This window comes from Ascidiella aspersa, chromosome 8, assembly GCF_963924565.1.
Source record: "Ascidiella aspersa chromosome 8, kaAscAspe10.2, whole genome shotgun sequence".
Classification (NCBI taxonomy): Eukaryota; Metazoa; Chordata; class Ascidiacea; order Phlebobranchia; family Ascidiidae; genus Ascidiella; species Ascidiella aspersa.
Genome location: NC_139454.1, coordinates 26,391,850 through 26,415,934, shown reverse-complemented (window position 1 = coordinate 26,415,934; position 24,085 = coordinate 26,391,850). Strand labels below are relative to the sequence as shown.

Below are 24,085 nucleotides of genomic sequence, written 5' to 3'. Positions count from 1 at the left end.
TCTACAAAACGATTACTGGAGTTAACATAAAGTAATCAGTTAGTAAAGTAATTAAGGAAAAGCTGAAGTATTTGCAACAAATACAGCATGATTTGTTTAAACCTAGTTAAGAAAAAAAATAAAAATAATGCATATGTTTATACAAATATACCAAATTACTATTATTTATAAAATACTGAAATTTATGTCAAATGTAAAAAAAAAACAAAGTTACAATCATTTTCTAAAGACTCAAAGCAGAAGTTTTACCGCCAAATATTTACGCAGGCTGAAAAGAAAATCATTTTTAATTTATTTACTTAAGTTATTGATTATGTATGCCTCGATACACTTTAAATTTACAAAACGTTGTACAAATGTTTTTATCACAGTAAACGCACTAAATAATTTAGTTTAAACTGTTTTGTTAAAAGTCGCGTGTCGCTGCAAACATTTTTCGCGCGACATTTTAGGGAAAGCCCCCTTCAGACATTTCGCGCGAAATAAAAAGTAAATAAAAAATCTTAAATTAATCTGAAAATGTAAAATATAAAGGTTACAGTGAATATTTCCCTTAACATATTGACCTGTCCAAGATTTCCTTGAATTACTGTTGGCAGAAAAATGGAAATAATGGACGAAGTTGTTGACAAGTTGATTTCCATGTGTGATACTGGACATAAACTTATTTCAGACATTGCAGAAATTGATTTTGGGGAAGAAAATCTGACGAACAACCAAGGCCGGTAAGCTTTATAACTGATGTTTATTAACTTAGTTAACTCTAAATGTATGTGAATTGTTAATAGTCACTTTGAGCGCTCTTTCACTATTGTACGTAAATATTAATAAAAAATTTTTTTTATTCAAATGCCGCTTACCACAACACATATTGTTTGGGTTAGGGTGCGAGTTAGCGTTTGGTTGAGGGTGGGTCAAGTTATTATTAATAATAAACATAATATTACTTGACCAACCCTCAACCAAACGCTAACCCGCACCCTAACCCAAACAATATGCGTTGTGGTATGCGGTTGAAGCGTAGAGGGGTTGTTGGGAGCTATAAGAAGGCTGCTGACCCTATAGACGAGGGCCGACGGCTGCCTAAGTCTCTTACAAGTTCTTAATCCGACTCCAAATGAGCAGGCCGCTAGAATACCTGTCCTTAACTTCTTGTACTCTAAGCAAAGACAAATCCACTCAGTAGAGTTGCTCTTAGAGTATATTCACAAATCTCAGAAATACAGCGATAAACAGAGCGGTGATTCAAGCCGCTAATCAGTAAGACGTATAAAGTAGAATGAATTGTCAAATGCGGAAAAGCAATTTGTTAGGTGCGGCGGTCACACGTCAGTGGACAATGGTCACGTGTATAGTGACGTAAAAGTAGGCTAAATGCTACAGCGGTATTAATATTTTTTTTTTTTTTGCATAACTTTTAACGTACAATAGTGAAAGAGCGCCTCACTGTGTCTCTGCTCACCAAAGGAAAACATGCAGCTCGTAATTGCACTGCGTTATCTTCTGAACCTGCTGGCCACTGTGCAAAGTTATCTAAGTTTTTCAACAAACCAAACCTTCACCACAAAATCGGATATACACCCCCATTTTCCCACACAATAGCAGCACACTTTGACCTTTGTTGCACCAGCTGTCACCCCATTTTTTTGGGCCGAGCACCCGCAAGATCTTGCAAGATCTCCTTCCAAAACCAATTCAGTAGATTCCAGTTCCACGCCAATATACTTTCGTACTGTTGGTAAAAGTTGATGTACACCTGCATACACTTAAAAGTACGCACCCAATATCTATACCAGATAAGTGCTAAAAATACAGACTGGGTTACCTCCAACTAATTCATAAACACAAACATAATGTAAACAAATACTGAATAATGACTTTTGAAAATAAAGATATTTAAAAGCGGTGACCTACTGGCAATCAGGTTTTGATTATTTTATGTTTTGATTTATAGCTAAACTATACCGATGGTTTTAAACTCAACTGTTATATTTTTAAATAAATTGTTTTCATGCTTTCAGAATAAACAAATTACTTGGAGGAATATTTTCAAACCTCGAGGACTTACAATCGTTACTGTCTACAACCCCATCCAGTGGTGAGAATATAAATAAAGCCAAAGCTGGAAATATTTCAGTTGAGCCTTTGGAAATCAACAATAATAAAAAGTCGAATGAGGAAGCTGATAAGTCTGCAACAAAAGTGTGGAAATTTTCAAAGAAAGGGTAATTAATGCTATTAGTGATTAAAATTTATTTACGGCATCAACACGTAATGCTATCACTTGATTTTGAATTAAATAACTCAAAATATGATCAGGTTTTACTTCTGTTTTATTTGCTTCTGCCCAAAAGAGTTTCTGCCAAACTTGTCAATGCAGCATATAAATTACCCTATGCCAGTTAACTAATACTTTTAAAAGTGGACATTAATTTTTGGACGCAAAATTTGTGTTTTAACAACATTAATAAAGAGCATTTAATTGTTGAAAACACCTACAAATTCAGGGTTTCCTTTTCACCAAAGGGTTTATGTTGCAATAAGAGAAAATGTTGTCACAATATAAAATTGCACCATACATCTCGCTAAATGGTTTAATATGTTCATTACTAACCAGTTGAGCTAAGCATGCTCAAATTTAAGTCTTGTAAATAAATTCCTTTGTGGTGTTTGCTTTTTCCTTTGCTTGTCAATTTAACCATCACACCCTTTAGCTCTTTTTTCACACATGTATATCGTCAATTCAAAGCCATAGGTCAGATTTTTTATAACTGGCATCAATGTAGAAAATAGTATGATGATTTATGGTTATTTGTGTTTTATCATAATGTGAATGTTACCTATTATTCTACAAATAGATCGTCAGCAACAACAAAAATTGAGCCACGAATTGACTGCATAGAAATCACAAGCGAAAGTGATGAGAGTTTAAAAGATAATGGCTCTCCGACCTTAAACAAGAAAAACTTTCTTTCTAAGCCTTTATCAAATGGTTCATCTGGGGTTATTTGTACAAAAAGGGTTAAACAAGAAAATGGCACAATTGAAAATTTTCCTGATTTTGAAAATAAAAATTTTGATGATTTGTTGGACGAAGAGGAAGAAATTCTAAACGAGGTAAATATTTTTTTAATTTAAAATATATTTATTTTATCCTAGTGTTGTAAACAAATCATTTACTGTTTACACAAAAAAATTAAGTTAATTTCCCCATTTTACAAGTTTTTTTGAAATTATATTGTAAATCATTTCCTAAGTTGACTAAAGTCTAAGTCTAAATATAAAGTGATTTGTCCAAAACACATAAGTCAAGTTAAGCCCTATTAAAACAAAGACTCAAGTGTACTTAAATCACAACCTGACTATGATTTTTTAAGATGTCGAAGAAATCTGAAACCATGACTCCACAGTTTGTTAAAACTAATGTTTCAAATCCTGCTAATGATAACTTTGATGATTTTGAAGAAGACATTCAATTTGATTTCAATGAAATAGATGTGAGTATGTTGGTTTGATTGATTCTTCACATTTATGTAAGTAAGTTTGGCACACACTTTAAAAATGTCTTCTTGTTGTAATAAAATTATACGTTGATTAGATTTTCTTTTTTTGATGAAAATTATTAAATTATATTTTGTAGGAGATTGAACAAACCTACAGCCAGAGCCAATCAGTAAAACTACCTGAAATTGAATCAGACTATACCAAGGTAATGTTAGTGAGTGTATTGTAAATACAATTTTGTTGTAAGTTACTAAATATGTGGTTTTTAAAATATCATAATTTATTTAAAAAGTAGATAAAAATTGTTTTTCTTAGAACTACTCCACATCAGACAATACAAGTGATTACACTTCAAATTATGGCAAGGTGCTTTACATAAAAATAGCTAAAAAATAAAAATATTCCAATTATCAATTTAACAAGTAATTTTTTTTTCCAGGAATCGAACTACACTTCCAACTATTCCGCGAGTGACAACAATTACGTTGACCTTGACACTTGCCTTGACCCTGACAATGATTTCGACGACCTTGAAGATGGAGAAGATGCAAATGTTGACCTTGACATCAGCGCTACTTTAAACGACCCAAACTATGTTCCACCGGAGAAACAGTACATCGACGTGCTGAAGGAATATTTCGGACACTCTAAATTCAGACCGTGTGTATTTTAACTTGACATTTATTTTGTTTGTATTAATTTTATTAACTTCTGGTGTTCTAGAATGCAATGGAAAATCATCAACACAGCTTTAAATGAGGGAAGGGATCAGTGTGTTGTTATGGCAACAGGTAAAATAAATAAATAAATGAAAATTGCTGGTGTTTCAACTATTTTTATAGCATAAATTCAGGTGTAACGGTGTAACTCAAAATAATGTCAATAAAATCAAACTTATATTATTGTGTTTGTTAGTTGTTAAGGCTTTTGTTAACATTAGCACTAAACAAGTTGCAAGCAGACTTTGGCAACAAAAGTAGTTAAAATTAAGATTTTTTTACGAAGCAATAATCTGCCCATTGAAACCAAAAATCCCTCGACCATTACTTATACCACAGTAGCATAGTTAGTTAGCATTGTCGAAACCCTGTTGAAAATGAATAAAGATTTATTTTTAATGTAACATGAAATTGGGACCTGCTTATGTACGGGCTTTCTACTTATACCCCACACTTGATGAGCAGGATATGGCAAGAGCTTGTGCTACCAGTTCCCACCAGTGTACCTTGAAAGCACAGCGATATGCATCTCTCCTCTCATCTCACTCATGGAGGATCAGGTTCTCAAGCTGGACACCAGCAACATCCCGGCTACGTTCCTCGGATCCGGGCAGAAGAACAAGTCCGAGGTCTACTCGAAGATGATGAGGTATAAGCGATACTTCTATTTATATAACAACTGGTCATTTCAAAAATGTGTGTAAAGGTTGATAATAAATTGCAAAGCCAAAAAGGTTGAGTAGATAGACATCATCATCACATTAACTGAAGATGATACAAGTTCGTATCGAAACGTCTTAATCAAGATGCTGTCGATCTACTCGACCTTTTTGGCTTTGCAATTTATTATCAAACCACACTCCAGATCCGTGCATATTGTACCCAAGTATGAAAAAGGTTGTTTAAAAAAAACAACAGATGCAATATTGTAACAGAATTACTCGAGCTTTTGTTTAAAGAAAAATCCCTTTATTTGTTGTTCTATTGCATTTAAATGTTGTACAAGATTAGTTTTGTGCTCTGTAAAGGTTGTTTAATAAACACACTGGAGCCTTCAAAAGCTAAAAGAATCAGTCGATTGATTAAGGATATTCATGCAAGCAAGGTCAGGCTTGAAAACAACTAGCTTATGGTGAGGTTTGAACTCACAACCTCGGTCATACCGGAAGTCGTTCTACCAACTGAGCTGCACAGGCACAGAGAGGAGCAAGTCGAGAAACAACCATCGCACCGTTGCCTGCTGCATATGGTTCGTAAAACTAGTCTTGGGTGGGGTTCGAACTCACGACTATTTTACAAAATACAAATAAAACTAAAAACCTTCGACGGAGTTTTGTGATATTACTCAATCCATTAAACCTACCGCTTACCCATTATGCAGGGGCGACTACAGTGTTGTCTACATAACCCCCTAAACCCCATATATTCACCCAGGGGCGACTACCGTGTTGTCTACATAACCCCTAAACCTCAGATATTCAACCAGGGGTGACTACCGTGTTGTCTACATAACCCCCTAAACCCCATGTATTCACCCAGGGGTGACTACCGTGTTGTCTACATAACTCCCTAAGCCCCATATATTCACCCAGGGGCGACTACCGTCTTGTCTACATAACCCCTAAGCCCCATATATTCACCCAGGGGTGACTACCGTGTTGTCTACCTAACCCCCTAAACCCTATGTATTCACCCAGGGGTGACTACCGTGTTGTCTACATAACTCCCTAAGCCCCATATATTTACCCAGGGGTGACTACCGTGTTGTCTACATAACCCCCTAAACCCCATGTATTCACCCAGGGGTGACTACCGTGTTGTCTACATAACCCCCTAAACCCCATATATTCACCCAGGGGTGACTACCGTGTTGTCTACATAACCCCCTAAACCCCATGTATTCACCCAGGGGTGACTACCGTGTTGTCTACATAACCCCCTAAACCCCATGTATTCACCCAGGGGTGACTACCGTGTTGTCTACATAACCCCCTAAACCCCATATATTCACCCAGGGGCGACTACCGTCTTGTCTACATAACCCCTAAGCCCCATATATTCACCCAGGGGTGACTACCGTGTTGTCTACATAACCCCCTAAGCCCCATGTATTCACCCAGGGGTGACTACCGTGTTGTCTACATAACCCCCTAAACCCCATATATTCACCCAGGGGTGACTACCGTGTTGTCTACATAACCCCCTAAACCCCATATATTCACCCAGGGGCGACTACCGTCTTGTCTACATAACCCCTAAGCCCCATATATTCACCCAGGGGCGACTACCGTGTTGTCTACATAACCCCCTAAACCCCATATATTCACCCAGGGGTGACTACCGTGTTGTCTACATAACCCCTAAACCCCATATATTCACCCAGGGGCGACTACCGTCTTGTCTACATAACCCCTAAACCCCATATATTCACCCAGGGGCGACTACCGTGTTGTCTACATAACCCCCTAAACCCCATATATTCACCCAGGGGCGACTACCGTGTTGTCTACATAACCCCTAAGCCCCATATATTCACCCAGGGGCGACTACCGTGTTGTCTACATAACCCCCTAAACCCCATATATTCACCCAGGGGCGACTACCGTGTTGTCTACATAACCACCTAAACCCCATATATTCACCCAGGGGTGACTATCGTGTTGTCTACATAACCCCTAAACCCCATATATTCACCCAGGGGTCACTACAGTGTTGTCTACATAACCCCCTAAACCCCATATATTCACCCAGGGGTGACTACCGTGTTGTCTACATAACCCCCTAAACCCCATGTATTCACCCAGGGGTGACTACCGTGTTGTCTACATAACCCCCTAAACCCCATATATTCACCCAGGGGTGACTACCGTGTTGTCTACATAACCCCCTAAACCCCATATATTCACCCAGGGGCGACTACCGTCTTGTCTACATAACCCCTAAGCCCCATATATTCACCCAGGGGCGACTACCGTGTTGTCTACATAACCCCCTAAACCCCATATATTCACCCAGGGGTGACTACCGTGTTGTCTACATAACCCCTAAACCCCATATATTCACCCAGGGGCGACTACCGTGTTGTCTACATAACCCCTAAACCCCATATATTCACCCAGGGGCGACTACCGTCTTGTCTACATAACCCCTAAGCCCCATATATTCACCCAGGGGCGACTACCGTGTTGTCTACATAACCCCCTAAACCCCATATATTCACCCAGGGGTGACTACCGTGTTGTCTACATAACCCCTAAACCCCATATATTCACCCAGGGGCGACTACCGTGTTGTCTACATAACCCCTAAACCCCATATATTCACCCAGGGGCGACTACCGTGTTGTCTACATAACCCCCTAAACCCCATATATTCACCCAGGGGTGACTACCGTGTGGTCTACATAACCCCCGAGTTCGCTGAAGCGTGCGATGACGTGCTACAGAGCTTGAACTCTCAAGTTGGAATCTCGCTAATCGCGGTCGACGAAGCTCATTGTGTGTCACAATGGGGTCACGATTTCAGGGCAGCTTACAGGAATGTGGGAAGATTAAAGAAACTTCTGCCAAGTGTGAGTTTATCGGCGATATTTATCGATACGATAGCGATATTTTTTATTATCAGGCAAAAATTGCGACTCAAAAGACCAACTAAGTTCATAAATATTGAAAAAAATCTGATACTTTAAAAACGGGATGTAAGATACCTGGTTAACCCGACAGTCGTTAATTTGTTAACAAAATATATTTATGACAAATATACCAAACTATGTTAATGACAGATATCCACTCTACGCGCCAGAACTTAAGTTAAAATATTAGAAGTTCAACTCTTTAATAAAAATAAAGGAAATAATAAAACCTACACTGACGGTTTTGATTAATCCTTAACAACATACGAGCTTAGTTGATATACTGGTGAAATGATGCTAAAAATTCGACTTATGTGAAAATCTTACTCATATTGCTAGTCAGCTTAGCGAGTTAACCATGTTTATCATGAAACTAGTCACCACTTTAGCAAATTGTCGTTATATAGAGGTATAATGTTAAGTTTGTATCCTCAACATGTTATTCCACTCAGGTACCGTTCATAGCGCTCACAGCGACTGCCACCCCCGAAGTAAGGAAGGACATTTGCAGCTCACTCCACCTCAAGAACGCCATGGTCACCTGCACCAGCTTCGACAGGTTACAATTGCTCAAACCTATATCTCGAATTACTTAAATTCATTACTACTTATTACTATGTTGAAACAAAACAGTTTAAATTAAAACTTTCAAGGTATTATTTTCTCCGGTTGTTAGGTCAAAGTTTGTTGTAGTTTTAATAACTCAATTACCATTAGTTGTTAACCTACTTTTTGTTATGCATACAACGGCATGCGCTAGATAGCAAACCATGCCAACAATCCTATTAGCTGTATTATCTTGCAACGGTTCGGCAGCGATATCACCTCTGGATATCGGGCGAGTACCGATATAACTGCTTGCCATTGGGCATCGGCTCCGATCCGATATTATCGGACACCCCTAGCTACCATCCAGCTTATCGTTATATCGCAGGGTGAACTTATACTTGGACGTTTACAAGAAGTCCGGTGACCCAGGGGCTGACCTGAGAAGTTTGATGAAACCAAGGACTGGAAGGGGAGCGACCAAGTACGCGTTCGATGGGCCCACCATCATATACTGCCCCACTAAGAAGGTTCGCTGATAATATGGCTGAATATAACTATAAGCAATAATCATAGCTGGTTATAATTGTGGAATGAAAACTACATTTATTTTAGGCCAGTGGTCTTTAACGTTTTTGCCTGGCCAAACATTTTTTTAATCAGTTTAAAACAAGATAGTTAAGAAAAACGCGATATAAAATTTATTTAAAATGCAAAAATCAAAACTAATACCCAACTGTAAATAATTATTATATAATTTATCCGTCGGTGGTTCGCGGAGTCCTTACTACTTTCTCACAAGTCTGGGAACCGCATTTTGCTCTAAAACATTTAATTAAAAACATTATTACCCAGTTGTCCTGGTCCGTACGGACCCCGGATTAGGAAACACTGGTATGTTGCTTTAAAATTGCTTGATATTTGCATAATGTTTCCGATTACTTTGCAGCAAACGGCCAACATAGGCCAGGTTGTTCGCCAGCTCGGTGTGCGAGTTCTCATCTACCACGCCGGGCTCGCAATGGAGAAACGAAACGAGGCCCACCACAAGTTCGTGAGGGACGAAGTAGACGTGAGTTCAACATTGGTTGCTGCTGAGTTTAATTTTACCATTAAAGCGGCTGATGCTTTATTGCTCATAGCTGCGACATGGTTAAGTCAGGTAAAAAGGGATAGCTCAGCACAAACACGCGTTTATAAATAAACAATGGCAAAATAGGAAAAAGGCGATCTGCACGCTTCGATGAACGTGGATGTACATCGGTAGGTTCGCTACAGGAGCCCCCTCCAGAAGCGGGCATGTGTAAAGCTGCGTAGGGTTCCAGCGAAATTCGTCGGAGGTGTCCACACGTGGCCATAGTCAAGCGACTATATACGCAGCGAGTTCGACTCGCTCTTGAGTACGCCACGTCGGTGACGTAGTGATTAACGCGGGTTGCATGGACGGCAGTAGTTGGCGAGCTTGCATGAGCTGTCTTGAGAACGGAATCTTTGAAGGGTTTGTGCGACGTTTGAGACGAGCGTGGAAGAGCTAGTACCAAGTGCAGGTAGGCTAGCTTCCATTAGCGGTCTTAAGAACGGAACCCTGCGGATTGGGCGACGTTCAAGACTAGCGTGAAAGCAGTAGCGGCCTTTCCAATGGAATATCCTCCGGCATGTGTTGAAGCCACGAGTGTGCAAAAAATAAAACGTCGAAGTCTAAGTAGAGGGCATCTACTCCCTCCGAAACATGTGTTTTTCTGTTGGCCCGAGAAAACGTGTTAATGAACAAAAAGTCGCGCTGGTAAATCCTGCCGGGAACAGGTAGAAAATTGAAGTAAAGAGCGCTGCGTCTTGGTTGTCCGATCAATAGGCAAGTTAAATACTGAAGTTGCGCTAAACGTTCCTGCTGGGAAAGAGTAACAACTAAAGCGAAGAGCATTGCGTTTTGGCAGTCCCAAATGCGAAGGCATGCTGATTGACTGCTGCGCTGCGGGTTCCTATCGGGAAAGCGCCGATGCCGAAAGCAAGCGTTCTTCTTTTTGCGTTGTTGCTGAATTTGCCGAAATCCTAACTGTGTACCCAGAACGTAGACAGCTTTGCAGAAAGGGCGAAACACATGCAACAAACGTTACTTTGACTCGGTTGTTGAAGTTTTTCTTTGACCTCCAAAAATCGTTTTGAAGACGCGGGGTCACCAGTAAAGCGGATGTTGCTTTATTACGTATAATTATCAACTATATACTTGATTACTGAAGACTTTCTTAAACTCAGTTAACTTAAAACACTATTTCATTCTTATTTATATTCCTTCGTACTACGATATATTTTTTAAACTTGTCTAGGTTTTATGTTTAATTTTTAGAAAACAATGTTTTGTTTGCAATCATTTTTGTTGTTGTTTTACTTTAAACGTGAATATTGAAACTTTCAAAGCAGGATATTGAAGGATAGCGTGGGTGGCCAGCAAATATTATTTTTTTACAACTTTAATCAAAGCAATTACTTTACAGCTGCAACTTGCAATACTATTACTCATGAAAGTTAACATTATTACAATAACACAACTAGGGATTTCCATTTATCCCGTTACCGATTCCCAATTTTGGACAAAAATATCGCGATCCGATCAAATGACGTCATTAGTTTGCTCAAACAAGCGAAATGGATGAAATTGAAACTTTGAAAGGTAATTCTTCCCAGGTTATTAGGCTGGAGTTTGCTTTAGTGTTGAAAAGTTTAATTTATCTAAGTTTTTAACCCACTATGGTTTCATAAACCTTTCAAGATAGACACATTGTATTGAAACGCAAATCATTACTGGAATTCTTATATTAATTTGATATCGTATCGGTGCCAATACCACTTGGTACCGGGCCTGGCTCGGGTCCGATATTATCGATATTATCGGGCATCCATGAACGCAACCACAAACTTACCATTCAACCCCCTTAATCTTACCTTTATAGCAATTGTGGGCCGCAAACCTATTCAGTAATCAGCCCAGGGCTTTTGAGTAGAAACCCAGCATGACACTCCTTGTATTGCAGTGCATAGTTGCTACGGTCGCCTTCGGGATGGGAATCGACAAGCCTGACGTGAGGAGGATTATCCACTATGGAGCTCCCAAGGATATAGAGAGCTATTACCAGGTGGAATAATGAAAACATCCTAAAGACTGATGTGCTTTTGTTTAAATGAGCCAACAATGTGGGACTTAGTTTCAATATTTTTTTTTTGGGTTACTTTCTTACTGTTTTACAGGAAAATATTTTATTATAAAACTTAAATGAGTGGTAAAATTTGGAAATAGTTACCACGTTGGGATTCGAACCCACGACCCCCAACATTTCCAGTTTCCACTTATGGTAACATTAGGTTGAAACCCGAAGTTATTTGAAAGTTGATTTTGTAACTTGCAGGAATGATCGTTTGTTGATGTTAGTCAGAACCCCAGTTTATCGTTGCAATGAGTTGATTGTACGTTCCTAATTAACCCTCACAGTTGTTTAAAGTTGATTTGTAACTGACAGGAGATTGGTCGAGCAGGGAGGGACGGTTTGCCTGCAACTTGCCACACTTTCTTCACAGCAGCTGACTTCAACACTAACAGGTAAGGAATCCTATTTACCTACGCCTTTCAATGGGAATATAATGTATGGCGTACTAAAAAGTCGTTTCTGTAAACGCTGGCTTTTTAGTGTTAAAAACCAATGTTGTCTAAATCTATTATTGATGTTAAAGTTTTAATTTTTCTAACATTGTTTTTAGTGGTTGAAATTCTCTGCCTTCTTTATTTTATCCTAGTTTTGTGCCTTTTCGTATCGAAATAAATTGTTTTAGGTTTGCATTTTTTTATAAAAAAAATAATTTATATAGCTTTGATAATAATTTTTCTTGATGTTTGAAATCTATTATGAAATATTTACGATTTGTTTTTAGTGATTTAATTGTTTTCCAATACACCAACCCGTGTACAAACACTCCACATTTCTAGGTTTTTCCTTCGCGATATTTCTTCAGCCAAGTTTCGCGAGCACAAAGCTGGAATGATTCTCAAGATGGAGCAATACTTGACGACTTTGAGCTGCAGAAGAAGAGCTGTGTTGTCACATTTTGACAAGAAAGCTGAGAGTTCCATCACTGGCACCGAAAAGTGCTGCGATAACTGCAGGGCGAGGTACACTTTCAATGTAAAATTTGATTAAAGTACCAACGTTTTGACCAACTATTCGGGCAATCTTTAACTGAAGAACAACTTTATAATTCAAACAATTCCTGGCAGTAACAGTATATTCATACAAAGGGTTGTCTCAAAATCTTTAAATTTGAAAGTCTGTCTTGGAGTTGATTTATTTTGAAAAACCCTATGTTTTTTTCCAATCTTGACAGGACCAGGTGATCAAATTATTTGTAACCTTAATTTGATTTACCTTACCGTGCAGCTGACTGGAAGGTCACTTAGACCCATCGCTGCCCCGGCCGTATCACGCATCAATCTGTTTCTTGTACTAGTTTGTGTTTTGTAACTTGCTTATTAAACTTTTACTTTTTATTAAACTTTCATATTTTTATCCAGAGCCAAGAACAGCAACAGCGGGTTCGTGCAGAGCGAGGGCTCGGTTGCCATGGACGACGCGCACGACTTTAGCCTCGAAGCAGCCCAGTTGTTTGACGCAATAAAGGTCACGGGTGAGCGGTTCGGGCTCGGGATGCCCGTCGCCTTCCTCGGTGGATCGGTGAGTGTCTGTAAAGTAGCTCACAATAAATACACAGTAGGTCAAGTTAAAGTCTTCATAGGATTGTTATTGTGAGATATGTGAGATGGACCACGAAGTTGTTATAAACACTGCGGCTGCGAAGTCGGTTAAAAGTGAACTGAGTCGGACTCGGGCCAATTGTGCGTTCGTCAAAGCCCGAGTCTAGCCTTGACTCAACAGCCAGTATTTTACCCATTTACGTAACTTAGTTAAGGTGTATATTCAGCAATCCACTTATAGGGGTGTCGTATACCTCACACAATACATGGTTGAAAAATATTCCACCATATTCCGCCTTTACAGTTGGCGGCCATATCTGTTATAAAATGTTGGCGGTAATTTACAGTTCTTTTCGATAGCTGAAATGTAAATCAGATGGGATGTTTTAAAGCAAATTGTGATTTTAAAAATACGCTAGAACGCGGCTTTACTATATCAGAGGAACAACTAATGTAAAATAAAGACACGACAAAGTCGGGTGTAACTCCTTTTAAGGCCTTTCTTGGCAAAATCCTTTAATTAGATTGCACTTTTAATTTCCTTGAAATTATTTTTCCTGATTTTTATTAGATTGCTTTATTTTCCTCATTATTCGAGCCGACATATTGTTGTTTGTAGAAAGGCAAGAAGATGTTCGATCGTTTCACCTCTCACCCCAAGTTCGGGTCGGGGTCAAACAGGTCCCAGAAGTGGTGGCGGGCACTGGGGAAGTCCCTACTCTCTGAGGTCTATCTCAAGGAAAAACAGATGAAGAAGGGGTCCTTTGGGGCTTCTGTGGGTGAGTGGGGTAATTGTAGTGACACCATGAATAATTTATGATCAAATAATAAAAAAATGGCAAATTTTTATTTTTAAAACGAATAAAATATATATATTTCCGGTTCCGCAAAAGTTGCCCATAATTATAACTTAATCGTATTTTAAAATAAGCGTTAAAATACCATTTTCCCCTCTACAGAGATCGCGAAGAAGGGTCAGGATTGGTTGGGTCGGCGCCGATTGAACCCGAAGCACCCCCTAATGTTGGTTCCAACCATCGACCTCACCAACAGGGAGATGCGAACTTCCACCACCGCCACAACAACTCAACCCACCAACACCAAGACGTGAGGGGTTATAGGGGGAGAAAGAAGGGGGTTTCGGTGGCGATTTGATAATAAACGCACTATAGCTATGATGTGCGAATCCATACCGAATTTAATGCTGGCATTTCATCTTTTATTTGCAGCAATTTCTACCTTAAGAGGAAAATTTATTACAAGAATAGTGGGTTACTACCGTAGTACCAGGGGTGGTTAATAAAAAAATTTTAGTTATGATTTGTGATCTAATTTTTAACTTAAAGATAAATTTATCAAAATAATAGTAAGTTCATTATGAATGTAGTTACACTTATTAACGTTAAAGCCAATTTGAGTGTAATAACCTAAAAAAATGGATCCAAAATAACCACAAAAGTTAAAAAATGATTACAAAAAACTTAAAAAAACACAGAATCCAGCATATACGCCAAAAAGGCATCAAGATTTCTGCTAAAAACTTAATTCAAATATACTTATGTCCCTGACATCACACCTTTGGTATTCCCCAGGTTATTACCCCTGGTTCCAGGGGCCGGGGCCCTCACCCGGGAACAAATGGACAAGATGGTCCTCGGTCCCTTCCTGCCCCGGAACCCGGGAAAGTCCCTGGAGCGTAAGCAGGCCGCGTCGGATGAGCACAGCGGTCCGTTGTACCGGCTCCTGCTCACACTGAGGAACGACATCGCTCAGGTGCAGATAACAACGTTCAGCTTTTTACCGCTATCCAAATGCATACTGGAATATATTTATATAAATGACGACTTCGACTAAGACAGGAAAGTCTGAAATAATATTTGTTCTAATTTGGCGTCATTGTCGTCGTTTAAGGGCAGGAATATCTTTCCATATTTTGCCATTTCGAATTTTTTAACAGTTTTTTTTGCCTCTTTTTTTCTAAACAAAGTTCCTATTTTTTCCGAAATGTTTGTAATTTATTATTGCCACCCAACATTATTTGTCAGAAAAACTCTCCAATTAATAAATAGGAGTTTTTCATCCTATTTTTTTGGTTATCCAAAAATTAGTAATTCCTCTTTTTACCGAAGCTTATAGTTAAATATATAGCTGTTTTTTCAATTAAAGGACCGTAAATAAATCAATTACTGAATACATTTTAAACAAAGCACATTGTAATAATAACATTTATGGTAAATTACTTAAACATGCTTTAGTTCCAATTTCTGTGTAAAATCGCGTGTCTTTATGTTGTAATAACTTGACTGTGACGTCATAATGCCAGGAAATGGACATCCCACCCCACCTAGTGGCCAACAACAAGGACCTGCTCGAGTTGTCAAGGTCACGACCTTCAACCAAGGACAACCTTCTCAAGGTCGACGGAATGTCAGCGGTCAAAGTTCGACGGATCGGACCTCAAGTGCTCGCAGGTGAATTTGGACGCCATTTTGTGTCAGAAACAGTGATGGAAGAGTTTGTTCCTTCACCCGCTTATTATTTTTAAAAGATAAAGTTACTGTTTTCAAAGAAATGTGGCTTAATATCAATGGTCGACTACCTTGAAAGGTTTATTTTTATTGCTTTTTCGAATATGATTTGCTTATCGTTCTTTGGCAAACAGGATTGCCCGATAATATCGGATTGGGGTCGATACCGGATAAACCTGCTACAGTTCCATAAAGCTCAGTACAAATTTCGACTTTTTGACAAAAAGTTTTTTTGGAATCAATTCTTCTCAGTGTGCACTATTGAGTTATTACGTGCTGTTCCTGAAACTGTTCGTTGTATATTGTGTCACGACTATATGTTTTTTAAATTCAATGAACCTGGAAAAAACGAAAATTTCCGATATTTTTTCTCCAGTGATCGAGTCTTACTGCCAGGAACACGCCGCCTCCTTCGACCACTTCGACGACTGTTACGACATACCTACGTCACAAGCGCCACTCAAGCGGAACGACACCGGGGTCACGACCCGACCCTTGCTCGACACCGTGCGGACGACCTACAACTTGTTCCACGAGAGGGGGCTCACCCTGGTACGTTAGAGGGGATTCCCCGGTAACTCGGGGTAAACCTTAGGGGAGGGTTTGTTGAGTTTTAGTAATTTAATAATAAAATATGTTTTTACTACAAAGATTCAAATAATAACTATCTTGTATAGATTTGTTTGTTTTATTTACTTGAATGTTTTGAAATCCTTTTTTGTTTAATTATACATTTTCAGCGTTTTAAAGTGTGTTAACCTTAATTTTTACCTTTTGGATCTTTTAACTGTTCCCATGGCATGCAAACAACATTATAATTACTAATTATTAAATTTATGTTGATTTGCTTTAAAAATGTATTTCACTCATGCGAACATAGTAATTTTTATGTATATATTCAAATTATTCTTTTGTGCTTCATTCCTATATTTAACTTTTAAATGAAAAGTTCTTTGGAACCTGCGAAAATCAATCTGTACAATAATAAAAAAACGACAAAATCGAAAGAAATTAAATAAAATTTTTACCGTCATAGCAACAACTTTTTTTTTCAACACAATCCCTCGCTTGGTCTTAGGACGAAATTTCCAAAGAACGAGGATTGCAGCTGTCGACTCTCGGGGGCCACCTTGCGGAAGCGTTCGGTGCCAACCACCCAGTGAGCTTCCGACAACTCGGAATCACTCAAGAAATGATCAAACTCGTCGAAGAAACCGTCAGGAAACCGCCCATCAACTCCGGTGGGGGGCGCTATAGGGACGGATGCTTTGTTCCGTCGTTTTAAGGTTTCTGTGAAGAAACTGCAAAATTAACGACTCATCAACCAAAATAAAATTAAAAAAAAAACAGGAGAACTAACAAATATTTAAAAAGAAAATAGGCAAGTTATTGAACAAAAACGTTTGAGTTTTGTACTTTGTTTTAGATAAAAGTTATCAGATTTCAAATTTGAACTATGCCAATAAAAATAATATAAAACTTCTAAAATTCCGAGCGAAAAAGAGATAATGAAGTAGGAACAGTTAATGAATATTACTTTTAAATATTCTTACTATTTTGATGAATCATAAATATATTTTTCTTCTGAATTCATCTGAGTATAATGACCTTTGACCCAGATATCAGCCGACTTGTGCCGATAAAAGACCGCCTTGGGTCGTCAATTGACTGGGTTCACCTGAAATGCATAAGAACTTACCTGATCCAGTTCTATGGACTTTCAGTCACAAGCGTCCCACAGAACGCACCACCGCTACCAACACCCGCTAGCAAGTAAGCAGTTGTGGTTTGCTTGGGTATAAGGTAAGTTTTAATGATTTTGAAGCTTCTGTGTAGAATTTTTTAAGGTTCCGCTGAGAGATTTTGAGTTTTAATATAATTGTGTAAAAACAACCAAAATTGATGAAGTTACAGCCATATTTTGAGAGACCCTTCGGTCCCTCAAATCACAAGCATAATATATATATATAATTAGTTGAACAAAATGGGAGTTCATATCTTCCGTTTATTTTATAAGGTTTCAATTTGCAGCCAAACACACCCGTAATGGTTTACATTCATAAACCTTCTGTTACAGTAGTTGGAGGATTGACTTATTTTTAATGGTTTTCACTGATTTTAGCCCTTTCGTTCTAGTTGACTTTAAAAGTAAATCCCAGTTTCACTTTTTATCATACTTGATGAACAATTTTATTCTACAAGTTGCATAATCAACGCTAAAATATTTTTTTGATGTTTTTTGTCTTGTTTACCACTAATATTTACCTTTAATTTTTACACTCTTACGACCAGTACCTTCCCCTAAAAATGTCACATTTAATTTTCATCCAATTATTGAGATTAGAAAATGTCCGCGTTAAAGTTTTACGCCAAATTGTGAGAGATCCAACAGTTTAAAGTGTCACAAAGTGTGGCAAGTTACCGACGACGTTTTGTCACAAAAACGTGGTTTTGTAACTCAATACTTTGTTACTTTTATTGAACTGCTGCGATTCATTTGTTCAATGGACTGGCGACCTACATAATTCCAATCAACAGCGCTTCACCAACCTGATGTACTCTCATCTATCGCAACTGAATTAAGCGAGTTGTGCAAAGTTTTGGGCCCTCTTTATAAAAAACGGAATACATCGCTTTATTTTAGCAATATATTAAAACAGAAAACACGAGTTTTATCAACGTTTTTAAGTTTAAAATCGTTTAAAAAAGTCCGTTTAAAATTAAACTTGTTTAAATTGTTTTGAATATTTATTTAAAAAGCCACAATTGAAAGTAAAGATTTGTTTAAGGCGCGTACAACGAGAAACAACATTGACCCACCCTCACCAGACCGCATTTAAACGGCGCACATGGTTGTATGTTTGCTTAATGTTGACAGATTCCAAGCTTCAAGTTCCAAATCATTCCAGACTCCAAGCAACAAAAATACCCCGAGGACGATTCCTGCTCACAACGAAGGGTTTGTCTTGTTGGTTAAACTTCTCGTTATAGCAATGTTTTGTTGATTAAGTTAATCGTACAAAGCAATGGTTTGTTGATATTCGCCGTTTTGTTAAATCTAAGCTTTTGTTAGACTCAATAATTTATTCTTATTTAAAAGTTACCCAAGGTTGTTTGAACGTGTTACTTTCCATATTGGGTTGGGATCTCACTGACTTTAAAATTTGTTCCAGATATTAGTAAAATACCGAATATCATTCCAGTAAGGCACATTGCTTTGAACATTAACTAGTTCGAAATGGGCTTTGATGCTTTCATGTTTTAAAAAATAAGTTTATACAGTTTTTTTCCCGCAAATGAAAACTTTTAGCATTGAACCATTTTTTAAAGTAGCTTTAGAAAACCAACAAAAAAAAACAGACATTTAAGGTTGTTTACAGGAAGTTCATGTTGTGCCACTTTGGTGCGAAACAACTGTCCATTGTTACGTCAAAAGCTCCCTGGGGTAATCCCCTCACGCAGCGCAAGTATTAGTGACGTCACGTTGTGTCCAAGTGTGACGTCACACACTGATACTAGGTTATTTACACAACGCTTCACACCAACTGCGGGAGTTTATTAGCTAAGGGGCATCGCGGAGAATGTTGTCAAAAAATTAAAAAAAATGTTTATTTTATCTTGTGAGTGCTTTTGAAAATAAAGTCCCGAGTGTTTTTGTGGCCAAGTACGCAGTTCTGCAATATTATCAATCCTTCAGTGATATCCCCATAATATCCTAATAACACATTCAACCTATTTTTACTTAATAAATATGTTGTTTCTAGCAGGCATAAACTATGTTTTGCTCGTCCTACTACTCTTGCCATTTTCACCACAGCAATATTTTAACTTGCTTAATTGATACTTTAGCTGTTAATTCCTGAAGGTACATTTATTTGACCACCTATTAGACGAAAAATGTACATTAACCAATATTCTTTTGTGGCTTTTGATGTATATATACTTGTTTTTTTTATGTACTTAGATTCTATTGGTATATATTTAATTTTAAAGCACTTAGTGGTTTTATTTTCCTTTTTTAGATCCAGTTTATAATTTAGTTTCATGGGAAAACATTTAAGCCATAAGAAGCCAGCGTAAAGTCTTCTAACGTAGGTTGTGATCACTAAGTGGCAATACTTACACAAAAGCAATCTTTTTTTGATGTTTGAATCTTCGTTTGCCCCGAATTGATTTCCAAATTTATCACATAAAGTTTTAATTATTTTTAACGTCGTATTTATGGTCGCAAAAATGATAACAATATAGTCTTTTGTGCAGTTCTGCAATTAAACATCCAACCTTTTATCGAAGTTAATAATTCATCTCTAAATGTTATCTTATCGGCTTTCCACTGTTAGTTGTGTACATAGACTCTGTGCATTTTGCACAAACTGCCGTCACACTTTTGAATGTATAACGGCCTGTGCATGATTTATCGCAAAGCACTTCAAAGCATTGTGTGAAAAGTCAAACACTTCGCGGCTGGTGGGAGCAAGCAACCTCGCTCCAACGATTTTTAATGGATTTACTTAAAAATTAAATCTGTTCGAACTAAGTTGAGAGTTTTCCAAGTTATGATGATAAAAAAATGAAAATTAAAATAAAATAAATATATTTTTCAAAATAACAAAATAAACGTTTTTTTTTACTTTTTTAATAAATAATACTTCAATTTAAGAATTTTATTTTAACAAATCCTTAAGAAAAGGCATTTAAAACGCTTTTAAGTTTACAAACGCCCGTTTCTTAACTAGCATTTACTTAACAGTAAACCAGTGTTTCTTAACTGATGGGTCGCGTTTGATTTGGTTGATTCGCCGACTGCAGTATAAATTAACATTAATTTTGTTGAAAATTCTTCTATGGGAGGTTGCTTATAAAAATTAGGAAAACTGTGCCAGCAACACAAAGACACGGCCCACATTGATTGAATTCGTGGTAATAAAAACGTTGCCTTAAGTTTTTAGTTTACTCACAAAAACTTCAATAAAGAGAATTGCGCTGCCACACTAGTGTCATAATTACATTAAGTGTTTGGGTCGCTGCGAAAAAAAAAATGAGAAACGTATTTGTAAACGAAGGACTGCTTATAAACGAGTTTGTATTAAATCACTTCAGTAACCCAAACACACCTCTTAGTTCCAGTTCTCGCCAGCCAGGGCTGATGCCTCTCTCCTCCTCCAAACAGCAAAAAACCAAGAGCAACTTTTCCCGTCCATTCCTCAACCCCACTGGTAGGGGAAGCCCCTTCCTCTCTTCACCCAACCCCACCACGAGGGAAAGTCCCGAATCCACATCACCCTACTTTGCTGGAAGGTCGAGCCAGGTACGTTGCTATGGATACACCTACCCCTTGTGACGTAATTGGAGTGATGACGCCGTTCTGAAATGTAGTGACTCATGGGGGTACAGGTGGGGCTAGTTAGCGTGTTTAAAGCGGACCGGCAGCCTTTTTTGCTTACTGAAATTATGTCACAGGCCGTCTTTTAATTAACTAGCGAGTGGGAATGTAAATTTCATACAACTTTGATTCAACGAAAACCTTGCGCTTGTTTTGTAGCAACAAGTTAAGTGCGTAATAAGACAACAAATAGTTCGGAAAAGAAAAACTCAATATATTATTAATATAAAAAGTAATAAAGCCAGGCCGAAGTACAGATCTGTCCCTCGCGGACCGGTGGTTGAGAGTTTAAAGGATACGACCACTGCGGGGACCTGAGGTTGGGGAGATCATGTATTTTTGTTTTAAATAGCTAGGACAACAGGATGTTATTTATTTATGCTTGCTTCCCTTTAAAGCTTACAATATTTTGTTTTTGTCCAATATAAGAGTGTTTTAAATTTATTGGATTTATGCTAAAAAATGTATACTTATTTACGTAGTTGGGATTTTATTTATTAATGGTGCCGTGCCGTTGTTATAACTTTGTTTAAACTCATTTGTTTTCTAGAACAAAAGAAAACTTCCTTCGTGGGGAAAATCAACGCAGGCCAAGAAGTTTAACTTCAAGCGGAAAAGCAAGTTTTAAAGAAGATAGAGATGCGGCGCCCGTGTGCATTCCAGTGCCTCTTTGGCGTGGAAAGCTCGTCAAATATTACGCCAGTGACGTTAAATGGCGTGAAATGTCACCAAAACTAGGCATTTCTAGCGTGTATCGCAAAATTTTGGCGTAGAATATTAGCAAAAAAACTATTGGTGCCAATTTTGGGCGGCCACAAGTTGCTTTCTATAAGAGACTCAGTCCAGTGTTCGCTGTTGTTTATCTTTCACGGCTTTAATGACAAAAGGTATATTCAATGGCTGTTTGTCATCTTCATATTTCCGAGTGTGCTGGAGAAACGGAAAGCCCGATGCCTTTGTCACATTTTTCCTACTTACCGCAAAGCACCAAAAAGCTTTCTGAGGTTACTTGTTTGGACTTCCCGGATGACGTAACTTTGTGACGTCACCACTGAAATATGGTTAGCGTTCCAACAAAACTACTTTTGCCCTTAACAATCACAAACCACACTTACGGGACGAGCTAGGTCCAATAAACATCAGTCCTCTAATCGCAGGCTTGTTCACACTATTTGTATTCCAAATATATTCTTGGCTAATTTCCAAAATCACAAAAGTTTTGATGCACACAGTTTGAAACAGAAATTTGATACTTCCACTTGACATCGGGTATCGGCCCCGGTCCGATAATACCGGACATCCTTATAGAATAGTGACCACAGCAATACGTTGTAGTACACGCTAATTACAATCTACCTGCTATTCTGATATTTTTGCAAATGTTATTTATTTCTTTTTCGTTTGAATGACTGCCATTAAATTTTCCTCTAAATATTGTTGTCGTGTTTTGAATTCTCTAAATATATTGTACAAGAGTTTGTTTTGATGAAAAGTGGAATCCTTAAATGCGCCACAACATGCAAGTTTACCTCACATGGGAATTAGTAAGGCATATTTTGTCCTTTGGGCTTTTATCCTAAAATGATAGATTTGAACAATTTTAGACCTAATGTGTATTACATTTAAAAAACTATGCAACTAGTTTTGCAAGAACACAATATACTGGTGCACGTCAAAACAGCCCTTGCCTAAAGCAAACTGATTGAATGTTTTGCAGCCTTGGACACTTACCAACCCACACTATTATTTAAGCCAGGGGTTGGGAACCTATGGCTCTTTTGATGAAAGAATCTTGCTTTGCGATAAATCTAAGCTATGGTTTCACAGCATGATCTGAATAAAATTGCACGCGGCCACGACTTTATATTTCATTTTTATTAAACCAAGCAACAATTTTTCGGTGCTTCGCGCGAATCTCTTTATTTCCAAAAAGCTACATTCTTTCAACAGAACTAATCAAAGTTGTGCAAATTTAGTTAATTAATTTTTGGTGCATATTATGTTTTGTCCTTTAAATAAGAACAAAATAAACGGCCCTGCTTAATTTACTAGTGTTTGCTAACCTATAACTATGGTAAAAAGTATTATATGGCTCCCATGGAAATACAAGCAAGAGCATTTGGCTTTTATGGCTCCCTTAGCTAAAAAGGTTTCCAATCCCTGATTTATGCCTAGTAAGTTTTATAGCTAAACTGGTACCAGGGTTCGTTGCACCCATTCAACCACAGCTTAAAAGAGGCTTGGTTTGTTTTGTAAAACTTTTAAGATGGAACATATAATTTAACGAACGTGGCAGTAAGCATAGCGTCGTAACATCTCCTTCATTGTCCGAGTTCTCTGTCGTGCAAAACAAAGTAACAGTGTTTTATATTTTTCTGGGGTCTTGATAAGACAACTGCTTGTTTTTTTGGACTGCCTTGCTTTGTATGTTTTACAACAAAAACATTCAATGGGTTTTCAATTTATTTTAATGCAAAATAAGTATGATTGGTTAAAAGTGCGATGAAATTGGTTTAGCACATTGTAAGAAACCTTACATCAATTAAAACAACAACAGTGATTTACAAATCCACTTCAGTAAATTTAAATAAATCGCTGATGTTATTTTTACCACTTAGCCAGATAAAACAAAAAAACTGTTTGTTTAGACGCCATATTGCGTTAGGCTGAACAATGTTTCTCACAAGAGATAATAAGCTTGTTATGGCAAAGTCAGACATGTTATGGCAAAGAAGATTTCATTCAGCATATTCGACAATAAAAACCCGGCTGAAAAAAGTTGTGTATGTTCAAAAAGCGGACAGTTGGCAATGATTGTTTGACAAACATAGGCCCAATAGTCAGCAGGTGATAGTTGAGATTTCTGCACCTAGGAGACGGAAAATCGTCGCGCCGGGGCGTCCATTGTTTGAACAATGACAAGACGCGAAAACATGTCGAGGCAGGATAGCGTCACAATGGTCATGCTTGGCTGCGTAGAGAGGGAATTTTTTACGCGCGAAGTTTGATTGCGTTTTTTCGCGCATCGGAATCGCC

General features: G+C 37.9%; 1 protein-coding gene across 1 annotated transcript; it reads left to right on the top strand.

Moving 5' to 3' along the window:
* The first annotated feature begins 488 nt into the window (after positions 1–488).
* On the top strand, positions 489–21,741 carry LOC146137116 (bifunctional 3'-5' exonuclease/ATP-dependent helicase WRN-like). The gene is made up of 27 exons (XM_083396334.1): positions 489–725; positions 2,022–2,225; positions 2,859–3,117; positions 3,378–3,497; positions 3,641–3,709; positions 3,820–3,870; positions 3,944–4,164; positions 4,228–4,295; positions 4,689–4,872; positions 7,605–7,794; positions 8,307–8,413; positions 8,789–8,930; positions 9,350–9,472; positions 11,430–11,531; positions 11,913–11,992; positions 12,377–12,559; positions 12,959–13,118; positions 13,758–13,917; positions 14,098–14,245; positions 14,731–14,911; positions 15,462–15,609; positions 16,043–16,218; positions 16,745–16,907; positions 17,286–17,439; positions 18,545–18,625; positions 20,767–20,974; positions 21,600–21,741. The coding sequence occupies exons 1-27, from the start codon at positions 604–606 to the stop codon at positions 21,675–21,677; spliced, it is 3,882 nt and encodes a 1,293-aa protein (XP_083252460.1). The 5' UTR covers positions 489–603; the 3' UTR covers positions 21,678–21,741.
* The last annotated feature ends 2,344 nt before the right edge of the window (positions 21,742–24,085 follow it).